The sequence below is a fragment of the Copadichromis virginalis genome, linkage group LG8, assembly GCF_057382275.1.
Source record: "Copadichromis virginalis isolate Kocher_CV1m ecotype Utaka linkage group LG8, C_Virginalis_male_GT1.1, whole genome shotgun sequence".
NCBI classification, from domain to species: Eukaryota; Metazoa; Chordata; class Actinopteri; order Cichliformes; family Cichlidae; genus Copadichromis; species Copadichromis virginalis.
The window spans coordinates 14,683,472-14,701,986 of record NC_140625.1 but is presented as its reverse complement, the minus strand read 5'-3'; the positions used below and the strand labels follow the sequence as shown (position 1 = coordinate 14,701,986).

Genomic DNA, 18,515 nt, shown 5'->3' with positions numbered 1-18,515 from the left:
ATATGTCTATATATATATATATATTTATATATATATATATATGTATATCACATTCTTTAGAGTTCATTATTTTCAGCATTAGGTTACTTTTTTGTATCTACTATCATATTTTAATTTCTTTTTTCAAACGGTCATTTTTTGCTTTTAAATCTTTAGTCTGACTTAAGTTTTCAGTTTTCTGTCTAAATTGTACAATTTACAATGAGGGTCAAAAAAAGAAAAAGGAGGAAAGGAAAAAAAGGGGGGGGTTGGATGGGTCTGTCAGTGACCACCTCTTCTCTGGTTGTTTTCTATTCAGCAGCAGGGGGCGCTCCTAAAGCACAGAAGAGCTACGGACAGGACCTAACAGAAGACCAGCAAACAAAACTTAAAACTCCTGTAAAAAGTAAAAGTGATCCAGCAGAGACGCTTGATTTTGAGGTGCCTTCGCAGTCGTTTCAGTGCAGGTTCACGTCAATCCATCTGGGCTCCGAGTGAAGCTGTAAAAGCCTCGTTACATTCCTTTATCTGTCATTCATCAGCTTCAGAAAAACAGGGCTGCAAATCACTTGTATGAATAAATTAAGACACAGGGACTGAAGCAGCTACGTGGCTGCGACCGCACATTCTCACACATGCACACAGGGCCAGATGGGGACGCACATCTGAAAGTGGTCATTACACATTGATGTTTCTTTGGAAAGCATATTTACAGTTACTTGAGCTCTGGGTTTCGTTAAAAACAAACGTTGCACTGCAAGCATCGGGACACAGCGCAGCCATTTAGCATCAATGATTTTAAAAGTAAAAGGAGAAAAATGAGATGATATGAATGATATGATTACATTTAAAATGATTTAGATACAAAAAACAACAACAAAAAAATAAATAAATCAAATTTTCTCCCTTTTAATCATTAACTGTATGAATGCTGCTGGATTTTTGCTTATTAGGTTTCAAGTTTTTCTCCATTTCACCACAAAATTAACAGTAAGACATCGTTTTTAAAATAAAAAGTCTCCCACTCAATCCTGTCTCTATAGTACCATGTTAATTGTTCCCCTCTGTCTGATGAGACATCTATGTTGCCATGGTGAGGGCATGATGTATGAGGAGTAATGGCTTTGACACTGGGGAAAAAAAACAAAAAACCGTGACCCTATATATAAGGACCTACGTAAAACAGCTATCCCTTGAACGAGCACACTCAGAGAGAACTATTTTCTGTGTCACAACCCATCTCGGGGGTCTCTTTCCTGTCTCGCTGTGTGTGCACCGAGTCTGACAAAATGATCATTTGTTATTTCACGAGGACTCTGTGTTGTTGCTAACAAGCTGTCAGTGTATTCTTGTGGGAGGATTGCCCAGACGCTCGCGCTGCACCCAAGCAAACAAAAGTGGTCCCTGCCCTCCCAAAGTAAACTCGGCAGCTCTTCTTAAGAGCTCCCCCATGGCAAACTGGCTGTTCAAACAGCCAATAGCGACTCCAGTACTCCCTAAGCACGTTATAGTACAAACTGACATGCTGGCAAACTGTGCAAGCGTGGGAAACAGACACTAAACTCACCTTCTGTACCAAACAAGATCAGATGCAATTTGCTGGGTGTTAGAAACCTCAAGTGTAAGACTCATGTAATATGCAGGAGGGCGATGACTGGGAGGAGGTGCCATACACATAAATTTTAATTCATGGGGAAAGATATAAACTGTCTTCTGAAGTGGACGAGAAGCCCTCCAGCGATGAGACCCTAAACTGAGGCCAGGTGATTCCATCACGGCTCAGTATTTCACAAGATAAAAACCTTACAGTCTCTACAAACATGACCCCACTAACATCACAAACAGTGGAGACAACAGTGAAAAGATGCTATTGCAGCTTCTTGGGCACCATCCACCTGCCAATCCAGCTTACTGTACAAATCACAGGTTTGGTCCTGAGCTAGAGATTGTGCCACGGAGAGGGAACAGTACCTTATGAATGATGGCTTTGTCTACAACCTCAAAAAAACCCTAACACAAATATGGACAAGAGGCAATGAGGGTTGTGTATAAAACAAGTTAAACTCACACTGAGATGTTTTCCAAAAATGTAAAAATACAGGACATGTATGTTTCATGGGTAAAATCACTGGGGTTTGGCTCATAAAGTACCGCACTGAGGATAGGGGCGATAAACCCCCCCCAGAAGTCTGCCCACTTTGTTAGCAGTCTTGGTGGACGACACGGGGGGAGGGGGAAGTGTCTGATCTGGTGGTTGGCTCATGGTCCGTGGGCCGGTCAATGGCTCAGTAGTTTCAGCACCTCACCCCGGCTTTTTTTTTTTTTTTTGAAGCTCATTGAAAGCAGGGTCATCTCCAAGCATACCAAACTGAGGCCTGACATCTGTTTCACATACAGCAGGTGCTGCCAGCTATACAAAATGTCCAGAATGTTAAGTAGTCAGAACTGGATCCTCTCAGGTGCCGGGGTGAAATATTGTGGGGTTTTTTGTTTGTTTGGTTTTTTTAGTACTCCCCTGTCGCTCATTTTATCCTCAAATGGCACATCCAGTTGGCAAGGGACAGACAGAGCATGTGCAGTCCGGACAAAATCTCGAGCATCCATGGAGCGTTAGGAAGAGAGCAACTAAACGTTTCCCTCTCCCGTCATGCTTCACATTCAGATGCACCACCAAAGAGATGCAAAAAAACGCATCTTTCTCTGCATTTTAGGGATCCACACACTGTGCCTAACCTTGTCTGATTTTTCCAGTGGTCTGACAGTTTATTGGACTAGAGCAAGTGAGTCTGGGATAAAGTGGGCGGTGGTCATAGAGGCCGTGGGCGGTGGTCATAGAGGCCGGGGTCGGTGCAGGCCGTCAATGTCCGGGGTGAGCTGGGGGCTGTGTGTGGCCTTGGTGGGGGTCCAGTCTCCCAGGGAGGCCTGGGCTGCCTTGCGGTGAGCCAGGCGGTGGGTGATGGAGAAGCCGGCATTTCCCTCCAGCTGAGAAAGCACCACCAGCACCTGCCTGCAGGGAGAGAGAGAGAGCCTTCGAGCTATTGTTGTTGACATTTAAATGCAGGTAGAGTGAATACAAACACAGTGGTCTTCAATCGTGCCTTGTGTATGAAACAAAAGTAAGAGACTGAAAACAACCACAGGGGGGAATTGGTTCAACTCTCCAGCATCATTTCTCCTTCGTCATTCAGGAGAAAAGTGCAGCGTCATTTAATTTAATCATGCATTAATGGAAGAAAATTTAAAAAGTGCAGCTACAGCTTCTGACGAAAAGTGGCAAAACAAACGGCTACAACAGTTATCCGATGGCTGCTGACGGACAAGAGCGCCACAGTCGTTTCACCCCACTCCCTCGTCAAAATAATTAAAATGAGTTTCAATTAACTGAATTGAAGTGATGTGAGAACTGCTCGAAGAAGCTAAACCCACATGTGGAGAAAACCAAGCTGATTAATCAGAACCAATGATTCATTCTGTTTTCAAGACAAACTGGGATAATATGGTGACATATGGTGAGAAATAATAAAGGCTTGCTGCCCATGACTGTGCTACTCACACCTCTATGAATATGAATTGGATATGGTCTTCTTTTGAATGATTACATTGCCACTAAATGCTTTCACCTATGAATCGTATAAAGCAAGTGAGCGAAATATGAGACTGTGATAGTTTGCGATAGTAGCTTTTTAGGCAAGCAAAGTGACACTATGTTCTTTTTAGATGGAGAAAATGACAAGAGCAGCTTCATGCATGGTGACTTTTTACAGTTTGCCATTATATGGGCTGTAACTTTGTGACAGGTAAAGCCCTCAATTTTCCCTTATTGGAAGATTTCATGCTGTTAAACAGAAAACTAATAACATGTAAACGGCTTCTGCACGCTTGATTCTCCCAGCATCTATCTGCCTGGAGAAGTGCGAGAAACACAATAGAGACCAGCAGAAAACAAAAGCAGATATTAACTGTGCTGAGACCAGCCTGGGGTAGTTTATTAAGAAACACAGCGCACTAATCCTGTGAGATCACTGTGTTTATATAAGCATGTAAGTGTGGTGGATATTTGCTGCACCTAAATGTTCCCGGAGAATTTAATCTGTGCACTTGTTATCTTTTCTGACTTTGTGCGCAAGTGAGGAAAAGAGAGAGTGGTTTGTGTACCTGTGTAAAGGCGGGACGCTGTCGATGGTCTTGAGGCTGCCGCGTGTGGACACCACGTTGAAGCTGTCAGTGCAGTCACAGGAGACGTGGAGGTAGTACTTGGGGTGGCGGTTTTCCACCACCACGATGAGACCTGCCCAGCCGTGGGTCAGGTAGTAGCATGTCATGCCCTCACGGCCCTGAGAGCACACAAGGAAACAAGCTTGTTTTGTTTTTTTCATTTTTCAAAGCAGAAGGGTTGTTTTCTAAATGCAAACCTCAGATTTCACCACTTGTGCAAAGCTAGCACCACTGATACTACGTCAGCAAAATACAGAACACGGTATCCTACATTTCTATTTAGTAAGAATACAGTATAGTATATATACAGTATCCTATAAAGCACTCACATAGTATAGTATACAGAATTCTATATTTCCAACCATAGGATATCCTATGTTTTCATTAAGTATAGTATGCATGTTTCCACATTGTATACATATAGTATTATATATATATATAGAGAATCCTAAATTTCCATATAGTATAGTATATATACAGTATAATATACTTCCATATAGTACAGTTTATATATACAGTATTTATAATTCCATAGATTTACAGAGCATTGCGGCAACTATCTACAGAGAGGTGGCTACATTTCTGTAAGTATGGCTCATAAATGCTCTTAAAATGCTTTTGAAATAGGAAGAAATGTGCTTAATACAAAGTAGCTTCAATGGAGAAAAAATACTTCTGTGCAATCAGTTTAATATTATTAAAATGCAATAATAATAATAATGATTAAAAAAAAAAAAAACATTCTGCATTCAGCTGCCACTTTACCTCTCTAACAGTGGCTGCTGTTCTCTTTTAGGGCCACTTGTATTTGTAGTAAAGCAAACACAAGTGCAGCTAAACTACTTTAGCTGCTGTCATTTGCTGTCACATCCAATTGCACAAGCAATGCCATCCAGTGTCTGAAAAATAGCTTTGGGCAATACTTGTACTCTATCTGCTCTTAACACAAAGCTCTCCTTTCTTCACAGCTCGGGACTGCTCAAATTATTTATTAATAATAACTGAAAATCTTCATTTAACTGTATTGCTAAAACGCTACAGCTGACGCACTGGCTGCAATGTGCTCCTGAGTGCTCAGCTGTGAATTTCTGAAGAGCTGAATGATTTAACAAAGATGATCTCAAGTGTTTAAAAAGCTCTGCCATCCTCTAAAATATTCACCAAATGTGACAGGCGCTTTCAGGAAAGCATTGTTCTGAAGAGCCAGGAGGATTTGTTTCCTTGGGTATGAACGGCCGTGCGCGAGCTCGTGCAAGAGGTAACGCACAGAAACGTGCACGTGTGAAGGCAGAACAGGACTTGCAAGCGTGTAAGATGCCTCAGATTGAGGAGTATGAACCATTCTGACTGTGAGGATTTAGACTGTTGTGCATTTGTTTTTGTTCTGCAGGCTCTGTGCTTTAGCTTGAGGAGGTCAGCATCATATACAAAGATTTGTATGTGGAATTCCTTTTAATAGACTGTCCAAATTGGAGATAGTGGTCCAATAGTGATTGGACAATAGACTATTAAATGTTTCTTAATGTTTCAGATGTACTTTTTCAACCCCATTATTTACTAATTTATGGAATTAATGCAACCAAAGACGTTGGGCCCATCTTAAGAAAGTGTGCACATACGTTAAAACAAAGGAAAAATACAAAAGAAACCCCCAAAAAACTGTGATGCAGGGCTGTGGAACTAACTTCTATGGACAATAAACCAAAAAACAACTCTTATACAAGTTCTGAAAAAAGGAAACGAGTGGAGGGGTAAAAGAGAAGAGCTCACAACACAAAGTGAGCTATCTCGTCTGTCAAAGATGAGATGGAGGTACTTCTAATATGATCTGGTCTTGTACAGCATGGCTGCCAATAGACCAGGAACACAGTGAGTTACTGATGTTTAGACGCAACAGGATAAATGCTGTGAGGTAGGTTGGAGCATTCTGGACAGAATACTCCATCCTGTTAGTGTATTCTTGTGGGAGGATTGCCCAAATTCAGCCAAACTCTGTAGAGGACAGTTCAGCATCCTGCTGTACTACCCAACTGTCAAAACAGGCTCTTCAGGGTGACTAAGTGGAATATCATAGACGAGTTAAAGTGCTAATGAACAGCTAAAACCACACTAAAGTGAAAGAGACCCCACATAAAAAAAGCTGATAGTAGCTGTGACAAAGGCTATCCCCAATGCCTTTGTCACAGCTACTATCTACTAAATATGATGGTTTTGGTTGGTTAAACTATCTGATTACTTTGGTTATCCCAATGTGTTAAAAGCTTTATCTACTTGTGTATTTTCATTCCAACACATTTAAATTAAATCAGACACGTTCAGGCAGTAGTCTTTCACTTCAAAATAAATTGCTGAAGCGCACAGCCCGGAGATAAAAAAGAAAAACTTTCCAAATACTTATCATCTGGACTGTAATATTATACTGAAAGGCAATAAAACTGCGTGCGTGTGAGAAGGAGATTGGGGGTACAAAGAGAGACAAAACCCTACAACTATATAGAGAATTCTCTGCAGTCCTGAGAAAAACTAAATACATCTTTGTCAAAACTGGCTATAATGATCACAAGCACAGTAGCAACTCTACGAGAGAATGACTGCAATGGCCCAGTCAAAGTCCAGACCTCCAAAAGATGGAAGCGCTGCGGTTTAGACCTAAACTCTTTACCTCATGTAATTCTACTAGGAAGGAATCTTAAAGATTTTTTCTGAACTGAGCTATTTGTGGTTAATAGTGATAAGAACAGTCAGGCTCCACAAATTCCTCCACAACAAGAAAGGGATAAAGTCATATAGAAAAACAATTTTTTTTCCCCCAAGTTGTAGCTGCTGAACCATGGAGTATATTTAATTTTTAACAGGACCCCACAGAGTTCTGTGAAAACCTTTTTCACTTGACTGTAGCAAGTAACACAAATATGGTTTGCATTATTGCAGCTTTACTACTTCTCTTTTTCTGGAATGGGTGTTTCTAACCTCGTGTCTTTCGCCTTTGTTTTCTGTGAGTAGAATAATCGCGTCGGCCAATGTGGTCGCGGTCGCTTCCACCTGCTCCACCATCACCTGACGAGAGCTGTAAATGGCCAGGATGTAGCCGGGGAAGTCCTGGCTGGGCCGCCGTACTGCTCCACTGGTGGGGCTAGAGACTGGGAAGGAGGGGAGAACAATTAATGAAGACAAAAATTAAAGTTTTTTTTTTGTTTTTTTTTAAAGTTCCTTCGTCATTAAGCGAACATTCACAAGCAAGAACACTAAAGCCCTGCCTGTGACCAATGCATCTGTACACTTACTGGGTGTGGGTGGACCCCCTGTGCTGCTGACATTCATCTGCCAGTGATTGAAGGCGCAGCAGACAACAGCATACTCCCCTGGCTCCAGCATAACATCACAGCCAACAAATTTCTTCACTGCTCGCTTGCTGTGGGCCATTAGGCGGCCCAGAGTCAGCTTGTTGCCACTACCAAAGGAGGCACGGAAGACCATGATGCACAGGTCCAGCAGGTGGCTGTCGGCTGTGTCGGAGCGCCTGGAGAGAAGAGGAAGAGGCTTAGGAGAAAAAAGGGCAAGGAGGAAAAATGTGTGGGTACTGAAAGATTTAGATTAGAGTCCTATTTACCTGCTTCCCTCTTGGAAAAGAGCAAACTCCAGTGCCGTCCTCTCCAGCACAGTGAGAGCTGTGACCGTGACTGGCCCATTGGCTTTGCTGGGGAAGCAGCCTTGTAGTCTCACCTCCTGCCAGTCAGAGTGGATCTTACAAATGTCCACTGAGTCAAAGTACCTGTGGGAAGGGGAAAAAAATGTACATGTAGGGCTGCTCGATTATGGCAAAAATGATAATCACGATTATTTTCACTGAAATTGAGATCACGATTATTTGACGATATTTATTTAACCCTTTAAGACCTACTATAGAACCAAGTCCACCAGAGCTTATATTATTTATTTTTTTTACATGCTGTAGTGCCATTTGTGGGAGCATTTCAAGTTGCTATACATCAATACAACTGTTATAGCCCATATTTTAATAATATGTATGCATTAAGTCCATAGTAATTACATAAATTGCAAAAAAGTGCAATAAACTAAAAAAAATTGAAAATCGCTTTTGTTTTGTTTACATATATTTCTACTTGGAGAAATTTAAGAGGTTTATCCCTCAAAACTTTAAATACAATAAAGTTGCAAAAATAGTTTCCCACCACAGGAAATTTATTTTGAGTGTCTTCATAGTTTTATTTTGGAGATACAGCAATTTTTATATACTGCAGGAAAAACAAAAAACAATCCTATGATGCAAATTTGCAAAGAAAACAGCAGGTGCATCATTTCACTGTGGGAAGTGTTACGAACAGCTGATAGGAACGGCAAAGCGTGTTTCTGGAATATTATGTTTTTGTTCCTGCAAGCGCTTTTTATGCAATTTTTGCAAAGCTATATGTGGAAGGAAACCGTGACCGAGGACAAGCTGATGGCATCAGATGTAAGTACAACTCCTCCGGTTTCATATGCAAAACAAATTATTGCGCTAGCTTACACGGTTCAGGTTCTACAGGGATTTAAAAATAGTTACGCAAAACGGAGCGTGCTGCTCTGACCGGCTTTAAAGGGTTAACAATGACTTTAAAAAAATAATATAAAATGGTGTGCAACACCACTGAAGTTTTTTTTTTTTTAAACTCTCTTTTCAACCAACGGCAGTCACTCTCCAAATAACTTCTGCTTAGCTTTCCGAGCTTCCCTCGGGTCCTCTTAATCAGCGGTCTCCAACCTTTTTTGCACCACGGACCGGTTTATGCCCGACAATATTTTCACGGACCGGCCTTTAAGGTGTCGCGGATAAATGAGGGAGGGGCTAATAATCGGCTCAGTCATTTTTAATGATCGTTGAAAGCCCAGATCGTAATCGTGATTAAAATTCGATTAATTGAGCAGCCCTATGTACATGTTTATAAAAATTAAAAAAAAAAGAAGAAGAAGAAAGAAAAAAGACCTGCATAAGAGCCTGTTCCTCTGAGATGCTAGCAGTGTGACTGGTTGATCTCCTCTTGTCATGAGCTACGATTATTTGTATGCATCACAGGCAACTCTTTAACGTTAGCATAGCCTCTGAGGGCATCCCTGTACAAACACAATTTACCTTGCTAGCATATCAGACCTCTTTCTTCAAAGACATCGGCCCCACGGGAGACTCTCTTCCTTACTTTCAGTCTGTTTTTCAGTGTTTCATCACTTCCTAACCTCGGTCTGACAACAGTCTTACATCTTACTTTTGTCTTGTTGTCAATCAGGAAGAAGCGAGAGGAGGAAAAAGAGGGAACGCTTAAGTTTTACGCTCAGCTTTGATCAGAAAAGACAAACACGTCTGCTGATGAATCCTCTTGTTTGTATTTAGTTCGCTTTTGTGTCTAGCCACCTTCCAGGAATGTTATCAATGATCAACATCGGCCCTGGTTGTTTACTTGATGGGCCAATTTAAGGGCCTTGCTTGTCCGAGAAGCTGACCGCTTTTTCTTTTTCACACTGAAAACAAGTCTAGGGAGATGCTGGCTGCAAGTTTGTCATGTAGTACAAAGCTGAGAGATTATTTGCCTGTCAGAGAAAACAATAAATAGCCCAAAGACATATGGGATTCTCATCTAGGCTGAACACATTTTTCAGGTTGGAGTTGTTCAGGAGGACAGCCACATTGTTATTCATGTCCCTCCTCCTTCATAATACAACAAGAGCAATAAATTCAGAGACAAATGCACTGTACAGACAATTTAGCCCTACGTCAAGCTGCTCATGTTGTGAACTTCCTCCATTCTTCAGTTCTTTTTGCTGACAGTTATTTAAAAAAAAAAAAAAAAAAACGAAACTTCCTATGCAAGTGGAGTCTTGTCCATTTATTCAATTACCCATGAAATATCATTTTGGTGAATGGTAGATTATATTTAAGCTTTATTACATTTGTAATTTGGATTCGGTTCAGTTTTCTTCAAATATTATGGCCATTTGAGTTGCTTGTAAAAGGGCCCCATTATAGCCATTTCCAGCTCCGCGTCATTATTCTTTGGCTCCACTAGAGTTGCTTTGCATGACTTTGCTCATGTGCCTCATTCTGCTCTCTGCCTGAAACAAGCAACTTCTCTCTCCTCAACTGTAACCCAACTTTCAACCGATTGGCTGCTCCTGGTAAACCAAGGGGCAGTCCCCACAGACCGTAGCAATAAAGCTAAAGCTTCCGTAGTGGATTACCTAATAATATGGCTTTCTCTGTGGTACCCACCTTTCAAGAAGAAGTTTGTGCTTCAGTTTTAATAAGTGAAATTCCAGTTTCTCTGTTAGTCTATTACTTAGCCCTAATTAGCTTATATGTGTCCTTGCATTGCAGCCATACAGATTACAAATGAAGCTCGCTAACAAGCTAGCTAGCTTTAGCTGATAACTTAGCACTACAGTCTTTAATCCAATTATGGGAACTTCTGACAGCGAAAAGAAAACACAGCAGCCACCAAAACGCTGATGTTGAAGTTTTAAAAAATGTGGTGATCATGGTCATGGGGGCTATGCTGTTTAAACAACAGATGGATGAGGTTGTTGTGTGGACAGGCAGAGGTGTGTAACAGAGATGGCCTTATTGGGGACATTAGTTTCACTGACATCATACAGAGCTAGCCTGAGGTTTGAGCTCATCACTGTTTCCTACTGTGGCCAGTATGAGTATCCATCTATTGTAACAGTAGAGTACAGAACAGGGGTGTTTATAATAAATATATAGGGGGTTAAGGGTGGCTGTACCTCAGGTGGTAAAGCGGGTCGTCTACTAATCGGAAGGTGGTTTGATTATTTGCTCTTCAAGCCTCCGTGTTGTATCCTCGGACAAGTTAGAGAACCCATATCTGCTGCCAATGCATCAGTGTGTGAATGTTTGGTTATAAGTAAAAAATAAAAGGCCTGTGTAAATGGGTGAATGAGGCTTGAAGTAAGAAACTGATTTGAGTGATCAAAGTAAGTAAAAAAAGCGCTATTTAAGAACACACTCGTTTTTTATATGACAAAGAAAATAGCATTTATAGAAATACTTGAATAAAAACTGTGACTATTTTTCCATGTGATAACTAGAAGCGCATGTCAGCATGCAGCAAAACACAGATAGAGAAAAACTAGTCACTATCAATGCTGTATATGACTGAGTGACAGGATTAGTCTAATATGACAAAACAAACTGAAAGCCATGACAAGCCTAAGCCGCTGCCTGCCAAATCCCCCCCTCCACAATTCTTAATAACAACATGTTGTGGAAACCAGTGTATGATGCGCTTGTCAGCAAGCAAAATGGAACGACAACAAAAACACTGTAACTCAGTTTGGTGTCAATACCAGATGGTCAGTAAAATCCACAGAGGCGTGAGATTGCCAAACAGTCCGTCACGTTTAACACATTACGTGTGTCCATCACTGTACGATAAAGGACTCTTTAACTCATTCAACCAATTCTAAGCAGCTAGTGGTGGGTAAATCGAACAGAAAGTCTTCTAATGAGAGTATGTTTGGAATAAACACAAGAAATCTGTGAGCGTAGCCTAGCGGTCACAGCCACTGGTCTATTGTGCCAGCAGGTACAGTCACTGACTGTGAAAGCAAACATGACAGTGATGACAACAAAATAGCCTTATTATACATAACTGTAGGAATTCAAGGGTTACTAGGGTATAGAGAGATTAACCAAAATGATTTCAGCATGACCACCCAAAAAAAGAAAAGGAAAAAAAAGATCACACTTATGCTGCGCTAATGATAATTACTTTATAAAGTCAGTGTACTCCATCCAGAAGACCCCTTCACTACTGCCGTGCGCCATCAGCTCATGGCGGAGGTGCTGAGGCCAGTCTGCCCACTCGTCTGACCAGCTGCCATTCCACGAGAAGCGACCCCAAGGGTTACGCAGCCGCAGCAACCTGGAGGCAGGAAGATAACGGAAACAGCGAGAGAGACAGATTCAGCAAGCAGTAAATGTGACAACAGCTTTCAGTCAAAGCAGCAACCCCCATCTCTGCACAGTCATATTATTCCTTTTATGGATGACTGGCTGCTTTTTAACAACCCTTTTTATTTTACCGCCTCCTCCATACTGTAGAAAACACAAGGGGCATAACAGAATAACATATTGGAGAATCTGTATTTTCCAGGAAAAAAAAGTAACAAAGTGCATGTGGTTCATTGTTTCTGGAGTGCTTTTTATCTCCTCGGGGCTCCTAGCAGGAGGATTGTAACTCGTTTTGGATCTAGCCCTGTGGCCAAGTCTAGCCCAAGCCTTCCACTCTGATTGCTTTATGGCAGTAAATGAAAGTGGCTGCGTGTGGGTTTTAAGCAAATTACTTCTGGGATTTCTGGCTACTGTCAAATTTTTTCCTCACAGGTAAGAAGGAAAAAGCCTTCATTAGGCTTTTCTCATTTTTCTAATTTGTGCCTCCTCAGTCCTCCGTCCTTCTAGACTGTGACCCGGAAATCAATTTCAGTACGCCATGATGAAGGATGACTTAATTCCTAAAATGCATCTGGAGAACAGAGGAGAGGAGAGGCTTTCCAAGCAGAGTTATAATAGAGGATGAACAGACAAGAGGACTAAACTCGCTTTTTTAATCCATACGATGTTCCAGTTATTTATGATAGTCAAAGATTCTGCCCCAGACTTTTCTGTGTGTGTGATTATTACAAAGAAGACATATATGTTCTTATAGTGCAAGGAATTGTGTGGATTCCCAGTGCTGCTCCAAACAGAGCAATCATACAGATCTGTTGTGCACCCGTTCTCTACTGGCAAGCCACCGGGTTCTGTGATGCTCAACATATGGCTCGTGGGCTTGTTCATGTTCTAGCCACCAAATAATAACACTGACTGATGACGGCCCAGATACATTTATTAATGGTGTATGAAGGATTTCTAAGAAGATACATTTGCAATAAGGAGGCGTGTTCAGAACAACAGAGGACACCTGTACCTGTAACCCTGGACATCTCGTACGTCCAAAATGGAATATGCATGTCGAGGTCTCAGACCCAACGACTCGTAAACAGCATCGTCTACCTTCATGTTGCCTCCTCCGCAAGACGCTCCCATAAGAAACCTAAAAGACAAGAAATGACATTAGGACACTAATGCAATTACTACTCAGTAACCAGGGAGAAAAACAAAACAAAAAAAAACAAAACACGTAAATTTAAAACTTTAACCTCGAGGTTGAGCAGACACAGTTACAGAAAACAAAAACAATAGTAGTTTTTAGTATATGTCACTAATTAATCCCACTGATGTGCCTCTGTTTGAGACCAAACATCATCAGTGATGAACTTTGTCTCTGTTTACCATAGTACGTGAGTGAAGTCTTCATTAGTACACTGCTTTTGATAAAATAAATAATCATTCTGGCAGATGGACCTGCAGTTTGGACGCAGATGAAATGGCCCCTTTGGAGTTGCACTATTTGTCTCATGTTGCTTTGAAAGCTCGTGTATCAAAGTGATGACTGGCACAACTTTTATTATGGACACATGCTCTAAATTGGCATTCACCACCTTTGTAGTGCCCCTGTTTGTAGTTTTGATCAGAGAATATTGGTTCAAAGTGTTTTCAAACAAGGTTTATTATTTTATATGCTCCTTTTAAACTGAACCACCTTTACTCCCTCTCTTACCCAGCCTCTTTGGAGCTAAGCATCTTGGCCCAGATGAGGTCTGTATCGATGGGTTCCTCTCGCGGGTTCGTGGAGCTGACCTGAAGCATGAGGGAGTCACACGGAGCCCCTGTCAGCGTGGCCAGACCCTCAATAGCACGCCCTGCCTGCAGGGCAAAGTAGGAACCGTGGAGTTTGGCCAGGGCCTTCTCAATCAGCGCCACCCATAACTGCTTCCTCTGAGCCTGGAATGATTGTAAAAAGTAAGAGAGGAAACATCAGCCTGAGTATGACTCACTGAGAAAGGGAGCAGGATGTTGTCTCTGGGTTAGTTTCCTCTATCTAAAGGTCAATGAAAATGATAACCTGATAACAGAGGTAGGATCTCTTATTTGCTCTTTTTTTATCTGTTAATGTGCATGTGCAGTGTTTTTCCAGCATTTCTTGCTTGCTCAGAGGTCACTGCCTCACCGAGCGCGACTTCTACCCTCTTGTTTTGCTCCTTTGTCTTCTTTGAAAAGATGATGTTTGTTGGAGTCATGATAAGGTGTAGATAAGGTGTCACGCTGTCGCAGTGTGTCTCTCCCGTACGCATGAATGCCTGCTTTTATTTGCCTGTGCTTTATTCGTTGCATAATTCAGTACCTCATTTGACCCGTAATTGTTGGCTGTTCATTAATTAGATTCTTCTCTTCACTGGGGTCCTTTGAGATGTGCTTGTGATAAGAAATACATAATCAACTAACTTGAACTAATTAATTGCTTATTTTTCAGGGTTCACCAAGTCAAATGTAATTCTTTTTAAGAGTTGCCCACGAAACGCACTCGTTTTCAGGGTCAAACTAAGGGATGAGAAGGTCTTTACCAAAGTCTTGGATCTGTCAGTTCTCACCGGCAGTAATTTACCCTCATGTTTCAGAGATCTGGAGCAATTAATATGGGACATATCATGTTTTTCTTTATTTTTTGCGTATTAAGAATTCCCAACTTAATACACAGATCTGCAATATTTATTTCCCCAAAATTTCAGACAGTTGTTTGAGTATTTATCCATTTTGTATATGTCTATCTAAAATTCCCTCTTGTCTGTTTACAGTATCAGCATAAACACCTTTCTGCATTGCACTTACCTGGGAAAACAGAAGGTAGCCGTAATCGTCGCAGGGCAACATGTCGTCCACCAGCACCGTCGTCCAGGTCCCGTCTTTACATAGCCGAACCTGGTAAGCCCCCTCTGGACAAATGGTCCTGGTGATCATCACCCTCTCCACGAGCTCTGGACGCTCTGCCAGCACAGCGAGTGCACTCAGGAACCTAGAGACCCGATAAAAATCAATGAACTGGAAAATGAAACGTCACATCAGGACGGACAGACGCGACTAAAACGAGGCACGAAGAAAATGTGAATTAGGCAGAGAAACCACATAAATGATCAGCTGAGTGTGATGGACAAGTGAATGGCTGAATGAGCGCCGTCTTCCGTCAAAGAGACAGACATGGTTTAGGAACGTCAACTGATGTGATTAGATAGGAATGGAAAAAAACTGAGAAGCTGCTATTAAAGTCTAAATGTGGAATTAAAGCATTCTCCTGAACAGAGTGCCTCAAACACTTATGAAAGACTTTTTTTTTTATACATATATACATAATTAGCCCTCATTGAAAATCAATCACATTTGATGAGTCAAGCTTCTGTGCCTTCTGGTTACCTCCCCATTACTCTTAATACACCCCACAGCAAAGACAAACAGGCTTGCTTCCTCTAATTAACTTGCAAGAGAAATTAGCTAATCAAAAATCCAGATAGATGTGGAAAATGGTAATTCTTTACACTGGGGAATCACAGCTGGGGACATGAGGACTCGACTTGAAAGGGAAGAGAGTTTAAAGTGTACATTAGTTCATCGGAAAATGTAGAGAGATCTTTAAACACTTAATGAAATGGCTCTGCAAAGAAAGGTCTTTTTGGAGGGGACAATGAGCTAAAGGTATTTGCCTCTGCACGCCGCAGACTCACTGCTGTACATGCACTAGTTTGATTCTTCTATCAACAAAAAAAGCAAAAAAGTAAAAAAAAAAAAATTGTCAAATTGAGCAGCTACTTTTGCCTCTGGCAGTACTGCAGCAATATCTGAAAAGATAAAAGGAATGCTGCTTTCAGTCTGCACATTATTTTATAGAGTGAAGCTCTTGTGTGGCGGCATTACTAAAGCTATATTCCATCTGTTTAAGTGTCAGCTGAGCACGGCCGATCAACCCATTCAGTCACTGATGAAATACAAATTGGCCAAAAAACAAAAGGAATCCAATGAAAATCCAATTAGCCGCGTCATAATGTGAACTCTGATGTTGGCCTGTACTGCAGCCGTACTCAAGGACAGAGGCGACTGGCACGACTTTCTTCTGCCGTCACTGGTTGGCTGGGCTGGCAGAAGCTGGGCTGTTTGTTGGTTTATTAGGACAAGTGTGAGCATGTGTGAGAGAGTGAGAGAGTGGGGGAGACGAATCCAATGACAAAGAATTTGGGTTACATCCTGTTTCGAGTGAGAGGATTCTGCTCAGGGGAGGGTTATTTTTGATAAGCTGTGTGCGCTGGTGATGAAGCGAAAAGTTGTACTGGGGACAACTTCCTGACTGACTGTGCTTTGTTGTTATTTTGTGTGTGTGCGTGTGTGTGTGTGTGTACGTTTATGCTTACAGGAAGATGATGGATGACAACAGCATACACACACATAAACCCCAAAGGGCACCCAGAACAAGGGCAGGGAGATAAAGCATGTGTCCAGGACCACATTACTGTGAATAATCTCCCTGTCACATGTATCTGTACATCTGTCTGCTGTGCTCAACCTTTCATTTCATGCTTACCTTCTTTCCTTTGATTTTTTTGCTTTGTTTTTTAAGTTTCTCTCTTTAATCCTCTTCAATTACTGTTTCACTGCCACGCCATCTCTAGCTCACAGCGGCAGTGTCCATTGAAAGCAGACTCTGACAGACGCACACAGAGAAGTGTTGGCTGTTGTCTGCTTTGCATTCCTCTGACCTTTCTCAGAAACTGAACAGAGACTTAACGGAATGAAAAATTTCCTGTTGCTTTGAGGATCTGCTGCTATTCTATTTTGTCTCCAATCAAACCATGAATCAACAACGCGTTTTTTGTTTTGGTTTTTTATAAGGTTATCTTAAACGATCAGTGTCCTGTGTGTTCTTATGTTCAGGTGTATCAGCTTACCAGCAGTTTCCAAGAAGTCCTTGGAGGATGTCCGAGGGCCTTGGTGTGCGGAACACGGACCACTTGACTCCTCGGTCTTTGAAATTGCTGCAGTTGATCTCGTGGGGACGCAGCCACTTTTTGATTCGCTGCTGGACGCTGTCGCCCTCTGGGAAGCCGACAGATCGAGGTCCGGGGGGAAAACTGTCATCCACAAAGTTCACTGAATTCTGAGAAAGAGGAGGAAAAGACAGAGCGAAAGAAGGCAGAGAGACAAAGGAGTGAAACTACTGAACATGAAAACTACTGAACATGAAAACACCTCATCTTTAAACTCCAAAATCCATTTTAAAATATGATCACTCTTAAAAGGATCTTGTGTGAGGACCTGAAGCATTTCAAACTGCTAATGCAAGTTTTTAAAGAACCAACTATCCTGCAATTTCACATGATTTGCAGGACAGTACAGACCATCACACAAGCCCTGGATTATGCTTTGAGTGAGGGTGAATTACTGCCTTCCACATTTACTTGTTATTCTTTCCACTTTCCACGTGAGATTATTATGTGCACAGTAAAAGCCCAACTGTGGCATCTTGTACTCTCCTAACCAGGATGTGGCACAAAAATGCAAATCACTTTCAAACATTTGGAGCTTCTTGCTTTCTGGCACATTCCCCTGCAGAGTACACCGCATTTTAAATTACATGATGGGTTCTAACACTGCCCCGCTACTGTACACAGGAGTAGAACTACACGGATACTTTAACAGATCCAGACACCGAACCTGACACACTATCTGCCCATCTAAAACTCTCCTGTACAAACCTGAGATGGCAAACAGCCACACACGCCAAACCCCTATCCAGTTTCCCATCTGCCGTGTCAGAAGTGGACTCGGCCAGTTGCATAGCAAGGCAGGCGGAGGGGTGATGTAAAGCAGGCACCCCACTGGCAGTTAGAGTGAAGCGAATCAATTGGTAACCATCCCCCACAATCCAATTCTGTAGCCTGGATGCAGCATTTGCTACTAGACAGAGTCATTTGAAGGCTTCCTTACCACCCTGGCCATTCAAGGTCGTCACGTAGCTTATCGATTCTGTAGTTCACAGGTTTATTTGTGACCCATGTGCAGGCTGTTATCGCAAGGCTTTTTTCGGTTGATATCAATTTAACACAGAGGTGAAGATCAAAGCTTTGTCCCTGCATACACACAGATCCTGAAATTCCAACTAATGCAATTCAAAGAATACAGTCTGTATGTTAACAGACATGAGAAAGACAACTATGATCAGCGACCAAGGGTTAAAGAGTCTGACTTGTTACATACAAACTGCTCTAACCCCAGTTGAGCTGATTTTCCTCTGAGCTTGATGTAAAACAGGAAACATTTTCTTTTTTACTTCATGTGAAATGTATGGAAACCCTCACATTTACAGTTCTATAGTCTCTACTTTAAG

At 41.8% G+C, this 18,515-nt stretch overlaps 1 protein-coding gene across 2 annotated transcripts in view; it reads right to left on the bottom strand.

Annotated features, from left to right (window-relative positions):
• Positions 1 to 872: 872 nt before the first annotated feature.
• capn15 (calpain 15) overlaps positions 873 to 18,515 on the bottom strand; it is a 43,772-nt gene continuing 26,129 nt past the window's right edge. For both annotated transcript variants that reach the window (XM_085466049.1, XM_085466048.1), the window contains exons 3-12: positions 17,077 to 17,285; positions 14,975 to 15,158; positions 13,866 to 14,089; positions 13,173 to 13,298; positions 11,976 to 12,128; positions 7,805 to 7,966; positions 7,479 to 7,714; positions 7,165 to 7,334; positions 4,135 to 4,313; positions 873 to 2,986 (exon numbers count right to left, since the gene is read on the bottom strand). In XM_085466049.1, coding sequence (XP_085322175.1) covers positions 2,809 to 2,986; positions 4,135 to 4,313; positions 7,165 to 7,334; positions 7,479 to 7,714; positions 7,805 to 7,966; positions 11,976 to 12,128; positions 13,173 to 13,298; positions 13,866 to 14,089; positions 14,975 to 15,158; positions 17,077 to 17,285 — 1,821 coding nt within the window. In that variant the 3' untranslated portion in view covers positions 873 to 2,808. The remainder of the gene's footprint in view (positions 2,987 to 4,134; positions 4,314 to 7,164; positions 7,335 to 7,478; positions 7,715 to 7,804; positions 7,967 to 11,975; positions 12,129 to 13,172; positions 13,299 to 13,865; positions 14,090 to 14,974; positions 15,159 to 17,076; positions 17,286 to 18,515) is intronic.